Source organism: Myotis davidii, unplaced genomic scaffold, assembly GCF_000327345.1.
Source record: "Myotis davidii unplaced genomic scaffold, ASM32734v1 scaffold2982, whole genome shotgun sequence".
NCBI classification, from domain to species: domain Eukaryota; kingdom Metazoa; phylum Chordata; class Mammalia; order Chiroptera; family Vespertilionidae; genus Myotis; species Myotis davidii.
In genome coordinates this window covers 64,319-81,357 of record NW_006293440.1, presented here as the reverse complement: position 1 = coordinate 81,357, position 17,039 = coordinate 64,319, and the positions used below count along the sequence as shown (strand labels likewise).

At 35.8% G+C, this 17,039-nt stretch overlaps 1 protein-coding gene across 1 annotated transcript in view; it reads right to left on the bottom strand.

Moving 5' to 3' along the window:
• The window catches only part of ZRANB3 (zinc finger, RAN-binding domain containing 3), a gene marked incomplete at its 3' end in the record, with an annotated part of 109,642 nt that overhangs the window by 38,769 nt on the left and 53,834 nt on the right, over positions 1-17,039 (bottom strand). Inside the window, exons 4-6 of the mRNA XM_006767144.1 lie at positions 4,870-5,048; positions 3,290-3,521; positions 1,669-1,754 (exon numbers count right to left, since the gene is read on the bottom strand). Of these exons, the coding sequence (XP_006767207.1) occupies positions 1,669-1,754; positions 3,290-3,521; positions 4,870-5,048 (497 nt within the window). The remainder of the gene's footprint in view (positions 1-1,668; positions 1,755-3,289; positions 3,522-4,869; positions 5,049-17,039) is intronic.

Here is a 17,039-nt window from a genome sequence, read left to right as displayed (position 1 = left end):
GAGGCCTGCAAGGGAGGCGGGGAACATTGGAGTCCTCCGTCACTGAAGCAAGCAAGCCTCATGTTAGTTTCAAGCTGCCTGGCTGCCGGCCGCCATCTTGGCTGACAGTTAATTTGAATATCTCGCTGATTAGCCAATGGGCAGGGTAGCGGTCGTACGCCAATTACCATATTTCTCTTTTATTAGATAAGGATGCTTGCAGTCCTTATAAAAATTCCATTTGCATATGGTTAGTATGTTGGGCCTTTTAATTAGTTTCTGGATTATACTAATATTGAAGATTTCTACATTTACAGTCTTTGGTAGAAAAGGTCCTTGTTTTCTTTTTTGCTGTACTATCTTGTCTGAGGAACTCATATCACAAAGATCTGATTTTTATATTATGCAAAGACTTACAGTATATCAACATGAAAAAAAAGCCAATAAATTTAGTAGAATGAAGGGCAAAGAACATAAACAATTAACTGAAAAAGAGCACAAATGACTTTTACATGTATAAAAAAATCTTGACTATATTTAATAACATAAGAAAACAAATATGCATTAAAACTACTCTCAGATCACATTAGGAAGATAAAACATTTATATTAGAACATGTTGGCAAAGTGTGGGAGACAATCTTCCTGCTGGTGGGAATATCAATTGGTATAACTTGTGTGGAGCATAATTTGTCAAAAAATATATAAAATATAAAAATACACATGGCCTTTTTACCAGCAATTCCACTTGTATAAATTTATCTTACAGATTTATTCCTGTGTGTGACATGAAATATTAAAATAGCTAATCATTATTGAGTTCTCACTATGTGCCAGTCACTGTTCAAGCCCTTTATAAATATTAGCTCATGTCAGTTTCATAATAATTCTGAGGCAGAAATATCATTCTCTGTTTTTAGACCTGAAGAAACTAAGGTATAGGGAGGTAAAGGTACTTTCCTAACATGAAATATCTGGTAAACACTGGATGTGAAAATAAAACACTGCTGATCTCCTGTAGTCTCCCATGCTCTTTGCCACTACACTGACTCTAACCATGTGCAAGTTACTCATTGCTGCATTGTATGCAACAGCTATATTTCAAAAACAAATGCCGATCAGCAGTAGGCTAGTTAAATTAAATACAGTGCATCCAAACAGTGGAACGCAAGCAATATTTAAAAAGAATGCCAAAGCTCTTTCAGTAACTGATTGGAAGAATCTCCAATACATGAGATGAAGACAGCAAACTGCAGAACAGTGTGTAGATTATACTACTGTAGATGTAGAAATAAAATGAACTATTATTGTGTGTGTATATATATAATCACGTGTGCTTTTTCATGCATAGAGTACCTCCAGAAGAATACGTAAGAAACTGCAAACCCTGGTTACCTGGAAAGGGAAATGGCTGTCTGTCACTTTCCCATAATGTGCATGCTCAGCCAGTCAATACAAAAAAAAAAAATCATTCCAAAAATAAAGTAAGTGGAAGGTTAAAAATGAAGAAAAATTGCCATTATCTACTCCTTTTTTAAATTTCATACATAGGTCATCACTTACATAAGATTTTATTTGAAGAAATTATTCCACAAGTTTGAAAAACACTGGAACAAGGAATGACTAATCAAGCTGCATGTGCACAGTAAATATGTGAGGATTAACGCTTATAGAAAATAGTTTGTCTTACCTGACATGTGCGTTACAGTATCTTTTGGCATATTCAGTCCATGTTCCAAATTTTTGTGGAAAGAGAGCTTCAATCTGCATAAAAAGCTATAACAATGCAAGTGTTCTCAATATGTTGAAATATTATTAGTCAATTATTATTACAATGATAAATCCAGTTAATAAAATAATAAAAAGTAAAAAAGGAAATCTACCTCTTCTTCCTCAAGGTCCCTCCTTCCCCTCCACCCCCCATTCCTGCCATCCTGCTCTTCAGAGATAACTGCCATCTTTTTGTTAAACATACATTTATGCATTTTCTATGTCTACGTAAGTATAGGTACATATTCTCTCTCATTCACATGAATAGGGTCCTATTATACATACACAACTAGAATTTGTCCCCCCAAAACATGTCTTCGACATAATGCACATATATATTGTTTTTTTAACTTAGTTTTTAAAATTCTGAGCAATGTATTATAACAACAAAGCTCAGTTTAAAGGTTACATAGTAACCCATTGTATAGATGTACTGTAAAATGTTTATTTAAAAAAATTTTTTTTTATTGATTTCAGAGAGGAAGGGAGAGGGAGAGAGAGAAACATCAATGATGAGTGAGAATCATTGATCGGCTGCCTCCTGCATGCCCTTCACTGGGATCGAGCCCACAACCCGGGTAAGTACCCTGACCTGGAATCAAACCGTGACCTCCTGTCACTGAGCCACGCCTCCTGGGCCATACTGTAAAATGTTTAAACAGTCTCCTATTAATGGATATATAGGCGGTTTCTAGCTTTTATGTAATTACAAAAATTAATGACAATGTAGGTCTGTATGTGTATGTGTGCATATATAAATACACTAGTATATATAGGTGAAGGTATATGTACTACATCTACATTTATCTATCATCTATCCATCCATCCATCTGTATTTCTTTTGGATAGGTTTGTGGGTATATGTTAAAAACTGAAATGTGGGTTTAAGGTAAATGCTTTAATAGATAGGGCTTCCCTGGGTTATAATAATCCTTAGACTCATAATAGTTTCACTCATTATTTCTTCTTCCCAACCCTTTAATCACTCCATACCCCACCTGCCTCTCACAGTAGTAAAAGCTAAATCAGACATCACTCAAATGCCTGATTCCTCTATTCTAATTAGATACTCTATTTGGTTTACACCTAAGTTCTCTACCTTCCCAAACATGGATTTTAGAGTGAAAAAGAAACAGAAAGAGGTTATGCAATACTGTATAAAATATATAAAGATATATCTTTATAAAAGATACAAAGTTGATTCAACTCCAATCTTAAGGAGCTTATATTGTAAAATAGGCTGGATAAAATGAAGATTAAGGCCACAGAACAACCAGAAGAACCCAAGTGGTATTTACAAATTTGTAAGGTAAAAACTGTGTGTGTGTTTTATAGCAAATACAAGCATGGCTAAGGATCACATGTAACTAGATAAAAGTCACAGTAAAAGATATATTTAATCATTAAGAGCAGTCTAGAAATTCCCAAAGTGCTCTTTTGGCATTTGAGGAATCTTATTTAACATTTCACAGGTGACTGATTCTGTTTTCTAGGTTGTTTGTTTGTTTGTTTTTTAAGCCCAAGCATAAGGATTTTAGTACCTCTTCAGGCCTTCCCAAAGCGGGAGTTCCCGTCAGAAGAATGGCTCGTTTGGCTTTCTGTACTATCGGCAATAAAACCTTGCTGCGAGTTGCGTTTCTGGACTTCATGTAGTGTGATTCATCCACTATCACTACGCTGAAGTTCTGAGTGTTCAGTGCATCTATCAAAGTCTCTGCATCTGTCGTTAAGAGACCGTAACCCAGAACTGTCACTTTGCTGGTCGATATTCTCCTAGAAAAGAAATTTATGTACTTTAAAAATACTATTTCAGTAACCAATTTATCATAAACAATACAACTCTTTGGGAAGAAATACAAGGAAAAGTAAGAGCAGAAGGTACCACCACTGAAACCCAATTTCTCTTAAGACTTTATAGTCTTTAAATGTAATAAACCCTAATCCAAAATTTAAAATTTTGTTAATCAAATCTAACTTTTTTTGGTTAAATGCTCTTTGGAAGCATTGACATCCAGCAACTTATATTTTAGTAGGACAAGAAGATTACTTTGTGAGAACATTTGCTTTCATGCACCTGTGATCATGAAGAAAGTGGATATTCAAATATTAGTCGGCTATTCTAGGAAGCCTTCCCACAAACAAGATAGCAGTTTCTTAAGCCAGGTGCTACTGGGATTTTGAGCAGGACAATACTTAGTACTCAGGGCTGTCCAGCACCCTGAAGGGCATCTCACATTCCTGGACCCTCCCATTAAAGGCCAGTAGATTCCCTGTCACAATGACAACGAAAATGCCCCTGGCCCTAGGTCGATGAAGTATAAGGAAAAGAGGGGGTTACCACCTCACCCAGAGAAACATTGGGCTAAAGTGATCCCTGATCTTTTGAACTACCTCTATAATTCAAATGTTTATAATATTCTTGATCATACTATAATGAAATTATTCATTTACATATTTATCCCCCTTATTATATCACTCGAGGCCCAGTGCACCAGTGGGGTCCCTCAGCCTGGCCTGCAGGGATCAGCCTAAAACCGACTCTCCGACATCCCCCAAGGGGTCCCGGATTGCGAGAGGGCGGTTCTTGGGTGACACACCCCGGAATCGGGCTCTCTCCTCTCTGGTTCTGGTGTGTCACCCAAGAACTGCAGCTGCCAAGTCACCTCAGCTCGGCAGTCCTGCGTTGAGTGTCTGCCCCCTTGGTGGTCATCGTGCATCATAGCTACTGGTTGGACAGTCGCTTAGGCTTTTATATATATACATAAGATAGGTGAGGGCAGGGGGTGTGTCTTATTCATTTTTGTATGTACAGTGCTATGATACTAAGGGGTTTGTAAATTAAATAGACAAATAAATGCATTGAAAATAAAACATGTCACTTTGCACTTTCTATACACCACCAGTGATGACACAGGAGGGAGTCAATCTTCTGCAGTTCTCTGCCCCCTAACAGAAAAGGAAGGGCTCCTAAACACCCAGTACCAACACAGCAATCACATTTTTTTTTCCATAATGACAAACGCATTTTCAGCCGTGGATAAATCTACTTGATATACAGACTTATTTGATATATACCAATTTTGGCACTTTCCCCCCATAAATACTAAAAAGTTGTTCTTACCCAACATCAGTTTTATTCTGAATAACACTGATTTCTTCTGGATCTAGCTCTGGGATCCATTTTTCTATTTCTTCTGTCCAAGGATACCTCAGAGATGAAGGGACCACTATTAAAAGAGGCCATTCCTCCTTATAAAAGTAAGCGATGGCAATTGCCTGGATTGTCTTTCCTAGGCCCATCTAAATTGAAAATAAATAAATAGATAGGCAGATAAACAAATATGAAGGCTAAAATATTTTGTAAGAAAATATAAAATATTTTATTTAAGAGTATCATCAAAATAATTTTCAAATGTAAATTCAATTATATTACAGCTAATTAAATGTTCAAGATTATGATGACACTTAAAAGCCATTGGAAAAATTATATTATTTTCAAACCATTTTTGATTGAACTTAAGAGACAAAATGACCCCTACTCAAAAATATTAGTATACTGGTTTCATATAACTTAATTTTATAAAGATTTATGTTACCATTTATAATTTCTCCTCTTAGAGAACACAAGAGCAAAATGCCTTACCTTTAAACTACAAAATCATGGTATTTCAAAGCTAAAATAAGCTCTAAATCCTGTACATTTTACAGGGGAAGTCAGCACAGAGTAGTTAAATTATTTGTTCATCTTAACACTTAACTGGTTGCAACACTAGCATGATGTCTGGGGCCCAGGTGTCTGGTGTCCTCCCACTTGATGGTTTCACTCTGACAGTACACTGCCCCATCTCTAAGCTGTACCACTTAGAAATTAGTTACCAGATGAATGTTTATAAAGGCCTCATCCTGTGCACTGCAGTTTAGGAGATGGCCAAGGACTTGAGGATAATAAGTATGCAGGATTTTGGGGTCTTTTACTCAAGTTTTTTTTTCCTTTCTGATATTTTTCTCTTCATGTCCCAGTGGCACAATACATAGTTTGGGAGCTAGACAGAGCAGCTGTCTGTGATAGAAACAGGTATAAGCAGCCTATTTCAACTATGCAGCTTATGGCTTTAAAAATAGAAAGAATTGAACAATCAGTGATGCATCTAGGAAGCTGAGGAAGAAGGGAAAAACAATTCTGCAAGCTATGAATGTACTACTTTATTAGGTTTGGAAAATTCTAAATAATTTCTTACTATTCCCAGCTATCTTATCACACACTTTCCTAATAACATAAAATTATCATTGCCTTTAAGAACTAAACTATTAAACTTAAAATATTAAGTATCAATTACAAAATAAGGAGACATCTTAAAAAGAAAAAATTGGTCCTGAGCCGAGAAGTTTTCAATTTAACCAATGGAAGGGTTAATTTAAGGAGATAATGTGTTGAATACAAGAAAAAACAATGGAAGCAAAGAAAAGGGTATAGTAAAGAGTCTGACTCCATTTTTAATACTTGAATGCTGACAGCTTTTAAACATCATCAGTCCCCTTTACCACTCTCCCCAAATTTTGGGAAGGTGATAAGAAAATATGGGTGCTGCCCTAGCCAGGTTGGTTCAGATGAGCGTCGGCCTGCAGATTGAAGGGTCACGGGTTCGATTCCCGTCAAGGGCATATGCCTGGGTTGAGGGCTCGATCCCCAGTGGGGGGCGAGCAGGGGCAGCCAATCAATGACTCTCTCTCATCACTGATGTTTCTATCTCCCTCTCCCTTCCTCTCTGAAATCAATAATATATATATATGAAAACATGGGTGCTACTTCCTTTGTCACCTGAGGGAAATTCAAGCACACAAGCCTGACCCACATTATGAGAACCCTCACCCTCTAGAGTCTAGACCCACCTGGTAAATCCAATAAAAATCCAAGTTAGTCTACATTTCTTGTTTTTTCAAGCCGCTTTCATCTGCTTATGATCCTACTCTCCCCAGAAAGCTTTATTATCTGAGTAATAAATGTTTCCATATCCTATGGTCATCTGTGTAGCATCATCATTCCTGACATGTGAACCAAATTTTGGAGTCAGAGTCCACCTACCTCTTCTAAGACCACAGCAAAGGAAACACCATTCCTCAATATATGTTAACAAGCAGGCATTGTGATTTATATGAGTTTTCCTTGAGCTTTGTCAGCTTGAGTGAAATCTCAAAATCTGACCAACATGGAATCATGAAAATAATGATTTTTCTGGCCCTAGCTGGTTTAGCTCAGTGGATAGAGTGTTGGACCGTAGACTGAAGGGTCCCAGGTTCGATTCCAGTCAAGGGCATGTACCTTGGTTGTAGGCTCAAACCCCAGGCCTGGTCGGAGCCAGTGAGGGAGGCAACCAATGGATGTGTCTCTCTCACATCCATGTTTCTCTCTCTCTCTGTCTCTTCCCTTCCCTTCCACTCTCTCTAAAAATCAATGGAAAACATACTTGAGTGAGGATTAACAACAATAAAAAAGAGAACGATTTTCTGAATCTGCTTACCTGAAGATAATAGCCTATTCTGGTTAGGGAATTCACCTAACAAATGAGATTCTAAGTTATCTATTATCTTTCCAGGTAACCCCCAATCTTTTATTCAACATCTCTTCACTTAAAAGATCATGTAGATAAATGACTAACAGTATTTTATGGAAATTAGTAAGATACTTATCAACACAAAGTAAAGCAGTCAGTTGCTTTCTTATGTATTTGTTGATGACTGCTCTTTTTGAAGGCATCACCCAGTAAAAGATAAAGTTTGATGGAACAAACTCAAACAAAACATGATTCAAAGTCAGAAAGTAAAAGTATATGAGTGTAATCACATGTTCCCATTAAGGAAAGAAATTACACATAGTATAGGATAGCTGAGTTCCATATACAATTTGCAAATAGGAAAATAATTGTCTGGAATTATTTTTCCCCTAGAAACAAACTTTTAAAACATGTACTTAGATTTCAGTATTTTGCAAAGAATTTTAAATAGCATAACATTCAATTAAAAAAGCAATAACATATGTCAAGTAATTTGGGTATAAAGAAATAACTACACTCAATAGATGGTTCAAAGCTCTTGGCTCTAACTGCACTAGAATTTGTTAAAGTGGAACCATCCAGTGTTTCATCACAATTAAGGCTAAATCACCTATTCAGAACCAAAGTCTTGACTCTACAGTATTACAAGTGTCTAGATAACTACATGAGAAGAATTAAATAGAATGCATTAACTTCAAGGGAACATTTTATCAATGTTTTCAAAATAATAAATCACTTTTACTTTGAGAATAATTTTAGGTTATCTTAATGACTTATTCTATAAAATTATTAAGGGCAATTAAATAATAATGATCTTAAATTACATATATAATTTCAGTTTTAATTTTTTATATTGCGATTGCTTTTATGTACCAATAGTATACAGAAGATGCCTGCTGATTAAAGCCAAGTATCACATGAGCTCATTTATATGTGGAATCCAATGAACAAAATAAACTGATGAACAAAATAGATCCAGAGACAGAATCATGGAACAGACTCTGAAATCTCAGAGGGAAGGTGGGGGAGGGTGGGTAGGGGAGGTGGGAAGAGATCAACCAAAGAACTTGTATGCAAATGCATAACCCATGGACACAGACAAGAGGGTGGTGAAGGCTTGAGGGGGAGGGGTGAGCTAGAAGAGGTCAAGAGAGGGGAAATATGTACTTTCAAAAATAAAGATTTAAGAAATAATTTTTTTAAAGCTATAGCTGCTTGTAACTCTTAGGACAGAGAGGTGGGATTGCCTTAAGAATAGGTGGCCTCTTTGTTCTAGAGGAGGCTCCTTTGGAAGACCATTTCAGGTATGCAGTTTTAAAATCTTAATGAAGAACTAAATTTTTTGCCTGACACCTGACAGTGCAGAGGCCTCCCTTCACACGGTCAAATCTTGGTCTGTTTAGGCCTGATAAACTCTGCTAGCCTCCTCCTGACTATAGCAGATCGACCTAATACATGAAAAACAACAAAACCCTCAAAAAGGCAGTCAAAATGAGGACACAAAGAATCATGCCCCAAATGAAAGAACAGGAGAAATCCCCATGAAAATAGCAAAATGAAATGGAGCCAAGCAACTTATCAGATACAGTGTTCAGAAAAATGGTTATAAATATAACATATAGACACAGAGAACAGTGTGATGATAGCAATCAGACAAGAAGAAGAAATAAAAGGCATCTAAATTAAGAAAGGAAGAACTAAAGCTGTCATTATTGCCAGATAGCATAATACTGCATACAGAGAACCCTAAAGACTTCACCAAAAAACTACTGGAACTGAGAATTCAGTAAATTAGAATACAAAATTAATATTCAGAAATTGATGGCATTTTTATACACGAAGAGAACAATCCAATTTACAATTGCAACAACAACAACAACAAAAAGATATCTAGGAATAAATTTAACCAAGGAGGTAAAAGACCTGTACTCAGAAAATTATAAGATAATAACGAAAGGCCGAAACCGGTTTGGCTCAGTGGATAGAGCGTCGGCCTGTGGACTGAAGGGTCCCAGGTTCGATTCTGGTCAAGGGCATGTACCTGGGTTGCGGGCACATCCCCAGTGGGAGATGTGCAGGAGGCAGCTGATCGATGTTTCTCTCTCATTGATGTTTCTAACTCTCTATCTCTCTCCCTTCCTCTCTGTAAAAAATCAATAAAAAATATATAAAAAAATACTTAAAAACATTAAAAAAAAGATAATAAAGAAAGAAACTGAGCAAAATACAAATAAGTGGAAACATATACTGTGTTCATGAATAGGAAGAATTAACCATTAAAATGCCCATATCATCCAAAGCAATCTATAGATTTCAACGCTATTCTTACCGAGATACCAATAGTGTATTTCACAGAATTTGGACAAATGTTCCAAAAAGGTGTATGGGACAACAAAAGATGCTAAAGAGCCTCAGCAATCTTGAGAAAGAACAAAAAAGTTGGAAGAATCATGCTACCTGATATCAAACCACACTACAAAGCCATTAGTGATCAAAATAGCCCGGTCTTGGCATAAAAACAGACATATAGATCAATGGAACAGAACAGACTGCCCAGAAATAAATCCATGCCTTTATGGTCAACTAACATTTGACAAAGGAGTAAAGAACATACAATGGGCTAAAGATAGTCTAGTCAATAAATGGTGCTAGGGAAATTAGACAGATACATGCACCACACACAAGAATAAACTAAAATTGGATTAAAAACAAATGTTGAACTCGAAATCATAAAAATCCTAGAAGAAAATATAGGCAGTAAAATCTCAGATATTTCTCATAGCAATATTTTTTCATCTCTCTCCTTGGACTAGGAAAACAAAAGAAAAAATAAACAAATGGAAGTACATCAAACTAAAGTGTCCTTGAATAGCAAAGGAAATCATAACAAAATAAAAGACAAAATTTATAAAGAACTTATAAAACTCAACACCAAAAAAAAAAGCAAACAATGCAATTAAAAAATGGGGAAAGGGCCTAAATAGACACTTCTCCAGGAGAACATGCAGCTGGCCAACAACATATGAAAAGATGCTCAATGCCACTAATCATCAGAGAAAGCAAATTAAAACCACAGTGAGACATCACCTCACACCTGTCAGAATGGCTATCATCAATAAGTCAACAAACAACAAGTGTTGGCAAAGAGACGGAGAAAAGGGAACCGTCATGCACTGCTGGTGGGAATGCAGATTAGTGCAGCCACTGTGGAAAGCAGTATGGAGTTATCTCAAAAATTTAAAAATGGAACTGCCTTATGACCTAGTGATTCCACTTCTGGAAATATATCCCAAACCTCCGAAACACACATACCCCTATTTCATTGTAGCGTTGTTTAAAATAGCCAAGATTTTGAAGCAGCCCAAGTGTCCATCAGTAGATGAGTGGGTAAAAAAGCTGTGATACATTTACACAATGGAATACTACTCAGCTATAAAAAAAGAAGGAAATCTTACCCTTTGTGACAACATGGAAGGACCTGGAGAGTATTATGCTAAGTAATATAAGCCAGTCAGAGAAAGACAAGTACCATATGATTTTACCTATATTTGGAACCTAATGAACAAAATAAACTAACAAAATAGAAACCGACTGACAGCTATTGGAGCGGAAGGGCACTGGGGGGCTGAATGAAAAAGATGACGGGATTAAGCAAAAAAATATTAAAAAAACAACCTCATAGACATAAACAATAGTATGGTCTGGGGAAGTAGAAGAGGATAAAGGGAGGAATAAATGGTGACGGAAGGAGACTTAACTTTGGGTGGTGAACACACAATACAATATCAGATTATTTCAAGAATTGTACACCTGAAACCTATATAATATTATTAAGCAATGTCACACCAATAAATTTAATAATTTTTTTAAATGACTATTTCCCACACTCTGGGAAATATATTTCCACACTTCCCTGATGGTCTGGCTCTTCTTCATGGGCATAGCGAGCTTTCTCCTGAAGGGAAAACACTGGATAAGGTGAGGTGTGAAAGGAGGTTGGCCTTAGCGGGCAGCAGGATGAGACAAGGCATCTCTAAGGACAAGGTACAGAGCTGAGGTTGTTAGCCAAACTTAAGTAGGACTATGCTCCAAGCACAGCTTACTGATGTCCATGTAGGGGAGAGCAAAAGAAAAGGCTCTGAAATAGACAGAGAGGCTGGACCTGAGCAAGTGACTTAAACAACAGCCATTTCTCATATGAGCAAGTAAATGTTATACTTTTAATATTATAGTTTTATTCTTCCCAAGTCTCTGGGAAAGTTTTTTTAAAATATATTTTTATTGATTTCAGAGAGGAAGGGAAAGGGAGATAGAGATAGAAACATCAATGATGAGTGAGAATCATCGATTTGCTGCCTCCCACACACTTCACACTGGGGACTGAGCCCATAACCTGGGCATGTACCCTTGGCTGGAATCAAACCTGGGACCCTTCAGTCTGCAGGCCAATGCTATATCCACTGAGCCAAAAAGGCTAGGGCTCTGGGAAAGTTTTATTAGAAGTCACAAAGCTTTACAAACGGGATAAAATATTTTCAACAGATAAATCTGAGTAAGGGTAGATGGATGTTTTTTATAATATTCATATTTTTGCAACTCTTCTATAAGGATGAAATAACTTTCAAATAAAAAGCTGGAAAAAGAAAGTTACAGATCTACAGCACAACCTAGTATCAGTCATGCTAGGAAGGACAAAAACACTGGCCTATTTCAAAAGGAGTGGCCAAAAGAAAATGACACTAAACTATTTCAGACAGTGCTCAAAGAAGAAAAACATCTAAATTATTTGAAAATTATTTTTAAAAGTCAACATTACACTGATACTAAAACATGAAAGGCAGGACAAAAGATAATCAAAGATCAATTTCACATGTGAGTATTGGTGCAAACATTTTAAGTAGTCTATTAGAATAGAGAATTCAGGAGACCATTAAAAGAATAACTTGACCATGAGAAGTTCAAGTCCAGGAATAAAAAGAGTGTTCAAAATAAGAAAGTCTGATACTCTAATTCATAATTCATGTTAATAGATCAAAAAGGAAAGTATCATATGATAATCTTTAAATGTCAAAAAGGCAACTAAAATATTCAATTTTCATTTTGATAAAAGCCCTTTATTACTGAAGGGATAATCCCCCCACATGAGGGAATATATATATCTATCCCATTAATGGAAGAGAATACATTCCTATTAGCATCAGAAACAGGAGAAAGGAATGTGAGATAGAAATATTAGAACGAATAGGCAATAAGTGTATTAGCTGCAGATAATGTGACCAAATACTAAAAACCAAAAGAATCAACAGAAAAATGATTACTACCATTGGTAGTAACACCTAATACCACCTATAGAATTTAGGTAATAGGCTAGTTCCAGGTTATGATGAAAAAAAGTTTGATACTTCAAATAATGAAAACAGAGCAATAAAACAGAAGAGAACACAGAACAGGCCAAATACATATGGGAATTGAGTATGCGATAAAGGTGGCATTTTAAGTCAATGTGGGGGAAAATGGTTTATTCAATTAATGCTATTAGAAAAATTGGCTCGTGATGGAAAACAGAATATGTTATTGGACATAAAAATTATTTTGAGTTGAAGGCACTTAAAAAACAATAAATGCAGAAAAAGCTCACCCTTTTTTGCCTAAAAGCAAGAAATAAATTCTCCTTTTACCAGAGGCAGACTTATCAGCACCAGAGAAATTTGTAAAAAATCTTGTTGTAACTAGGCTTACGCTCCTAGTTACTTCTTCACCACTTACTACCCCTAACCCAAACCCCTTTGTCTTGTCAATTCTTTGTTTAAAGGCATAAAAACTTCCTGATCTGGTCACTTCTTTGAGTCTTCATTCTCTTGTGAAACAATAACATTTGTGTGCCTTTCTCCTGGTAAGATATCTTTGTCATTTAATTTTCAGACCCAGACAGGGACTCTAAAAAGGTCAAGGAAAATTTTTTCCGCCCCTATAGTAACCATTTCAAAAGTAATAAAGCTGGGTCTTTGCCTCACTATAAAATCTCATTTACAGATAGAACAAAATTTTACATATTAAAAAGAAATACATAAAAGTGATAGAAAAAAGTGCATAAAAAGAAAAACTCAGAGTAGACATTTATATTCATTACATCAAATCCAGAAAACATAAAAAATACAAATAGAATTAAATGAAAAATTTAAATTTATATACCACAAAGATAATAAAACAAATGGAAACAAAAAAATTTATAACACAAATGACAAAGGCGAATTTCTTCAATTTATAAAATGTTCCTACCAAAAAGAAAAAAAAGACAATCCAATAGAAAAATGTAGAAAAGAAATGAATAACCAACTCAAATATGTTCAACAAACATAAAAAGATGATCAATCTTACTCATAATTATAGATGAACAAATCAAAACTATGAGAAATGATTTTTTTCACTTATAGAATAAGAATAAAAATCAAAGATTTGATAATATAGTGTTAGAGAACGTTTGGGGAAATAGGCACTTATACACTGTCCTAGGAATAAATATTGGTCTGACTATCCAGCAAGTCCAAGACTTTGAATTTATTCCGGGGCATAATTGCACAGTACACTAAACTGATAAACGGAAATTATGGTACATTGTTTTAAAAAATGAGTAAATAGAAACCTTATTTACAATGAAGTAAGGAGGTGCTACATTGATCTAGAAACAGAACAGGAAGAACTTTTTGTTGGTGGTAGCCCTCCCAGCTTCCACTTCCCTTGGATAAGAGTTTCCTAGCCTTTGTTTTAGCAGCCATGCTCATGGACTGCCATGGGTCCTTTTCCAGATGCAATTCTTTGTAGTTCCCCAATAGACCCACTTGCTGGAGAAATACGTATCTGGCTGACTTCTTGTTTAAGGTCAACAACATCCATACCATTATGTAATCATCTTTTAAAAAATGAGCATATATCTATAGGCTGCTATGGGAAGATTTATTAATCACTAGCTGCACAACAGTATATTGAAAAGAAAAACAGTATGGTGATTATGAATAGTATCATGAATATTTAGACTTTAGAGGGAGAACAGAAGAGGGAGAAAGTGAGAGAAAAGAAGAGAGAAGGGGAGGAAGAAATCAGGGAAGGAAGGAACTGTTAATAGTGTTACCCCTGGAAGGTTGGACTGAAGGGATAGAGAGGAAAGGAAAATACAGGCTGTGAACTTATATTATGTCTTCCATTTATTCCCGCTGAATAAATATTACTTGTAGGGGGAGCAGAAAAGGACAGAGAGAGAAACTTCTTTTAAAAATATCCAAGAGACATTGAAACATAGCTCATTTCTGACAAAATCGGGACATCAGCTGTGCCTTTTTTTATAAAGTCACAGTCTACTGATCTATTCTAATATGTGGTGGAGGGTTTGGAGGAGGGAGAGGGAGGAAAAGCTGGGAGCCAGGAATGAAGACAGGGAGAGAGACAAACTCAACACACATATGTACGTGCAGAATGGGGGGGGGAAAAGGCTTTAAAAAAATTGGTCAAACCTACACAGGAAGATAAGTAAAGAAGCAAAATATGAAGAAACCTTGGGTTGCACGATTCTGTCTCCTATTTCTGCTGATGATTATTAGGTCAAGACTCAGTGTTAAGTCACTTTTCCTTAATATGCTTGGATTTTCTATCTATAACAATGTGGAGACTTTGTATTTTATTACTCATTTCAAGGGAATAAGTGGGAAGATGTACAAGGCATAATTTATGTGTTTCCTGGGGAAAAACAATTTCACTCAATAAAAGAAAGAACAACCCCATTATTTTGAGTTTCAAAACACTGAAAACAGCACAATAAGCAGACTATAATGTTTTAGAAGAGTTTTAAGTTATATTTCTAATCTGGACAGCAATCTGTTCTTACCAAACTGAAAATCTTCAGTGATGTTTACTAAAGGGTAGCTTAATATGCCACCCCAAAACATGCCCCCTTAGGATAAGGATCACTTTGAGCTGAGTATCTTTGAGAAACAGCAGATTCAGGAAAAACTCGGAAAATAGAGTAGAAGTTATCCTTTTGTAAGGAAAACTTACAAATCTCTATTTATAAGAGTGTCTCTTTCTTTGTACCTGGAAGGTAGGGATGACTCAAAATCACAAAGAACTCTTAGCAATGGAGAAGGCCCTGACTTAAATCAGCACAACAAACCTTACTCTTGTTTACCTGGTAAATCCTGGTAACTGCCCCCTCATGGATCTTTCTCTTCTGTTTACTAGTAGCTGAAGATGGTATTTAAGGTGGTTGCTTGGGCCAACTCAGGGAGTTTACTCATCATTCCTGAGTATCACTCCATGTACATGAAATATACATGTTAATAAACTTGTTTCTTTCTCTTGTTCATCTGTCTTTTATTACAGGGAGTTTCAGCCAAGAACTCAGAAGGGTAAAGGGAAAATTACTTTTCCTCCTCTACATTCATATTTAATTTTAAGGCGTCACAAGGCATAGTAAAAATGAGATACTTAACTATAATGTGAAATGTTCAGATGAATATGTATTATTCATTCAAACAGTACCACTCCTAGGATGGAATGTGAATAAATAAGAGATAATGACAGAATAATGTGGATTAGTAATGCTCAAGGTCAGAAGTAGATTTTCCTTATATGTTTGTATCTTTTTAAATCTGTTTTATGAAATAAAAATCAGGTGAACAAACTATATTAAGACTCCATTCATTTTTTTTCATATATATTATGGAATTGGTGTCCAGGGGATTTCTTGAAAATAAGAGCCAAACACAACATAGAGAATACAATTATAGGTGCTGAAGAGAAAAAGAAGGAAAGGGAAAAAATACTGGCCCAATCTTTTGCATATGTTCTAGGTTCTGAACTATTGGAATACGAGTTAAAAATTCAGACTTCAGGACACCAACACCCCAAATTCTGATTCAATGAAATTGGACTTTTAAAATAAAAATGTCTAAAGCGCTTCTTATGTGGATGGTTCTCAGGCGGTACTAGCGAATAACTATTCTGAATGTTAAACCTTAGGCACAAAAATCTCAATGCTTTGCCTAATTTTTAGCCATTTTCTCCTGAAGAGAAAAAGAAAGATGAAAGCAGAATGAACACTTTTGGGATTTTACTGTTGAATTTTTTATTAATTCCTGGGGGATCTTGTTCCTTGATTGATCTTCAGTTACAACTCCCAGGCTGGATAAACACAGTGCTTTCTACTTTGTTATATAGTATACAGATTATAAGTCTCAGCTGCCATCATGGTTTGTAATTTGGAGTCTTGATTTCACCATTGTAAGAAATTTTTCAATTCTATATCAATAAATAAAGATCATAATTTTTTGTAAAAATAAAAGAAGAAATTTTTCAATAAATATCCATTACCTGTATGACGCTAAAGGGAAAATACCATTAGTTTGGCTTGAACTTAATCTATTTAGATGAACTAACAATTTCATAGAAAAAGGCTAATTTCTTTTCTTTATTGATTAAAGTATTACATATGTGCCCTTACCCCTCCCCCTAATTCTCCCACCCTCCCATTAATGCCCTCACCCCACTGGTTATGCTAATATGCATGCATACAAGTCCTTTGGTTGTTCGCTCCCTCTTACCCCCACCCTCCTCTACCTTCCCTCTGAGGTTTGAGCATCTGATCGATGCTTCTCTGTCTCTGGATCTGTTTTTGTTCATCAGTTTATGTTGTTCATTATATTCCACAAATGAGTGAGATCATGTGATACTTATCTTTCTCTGACTA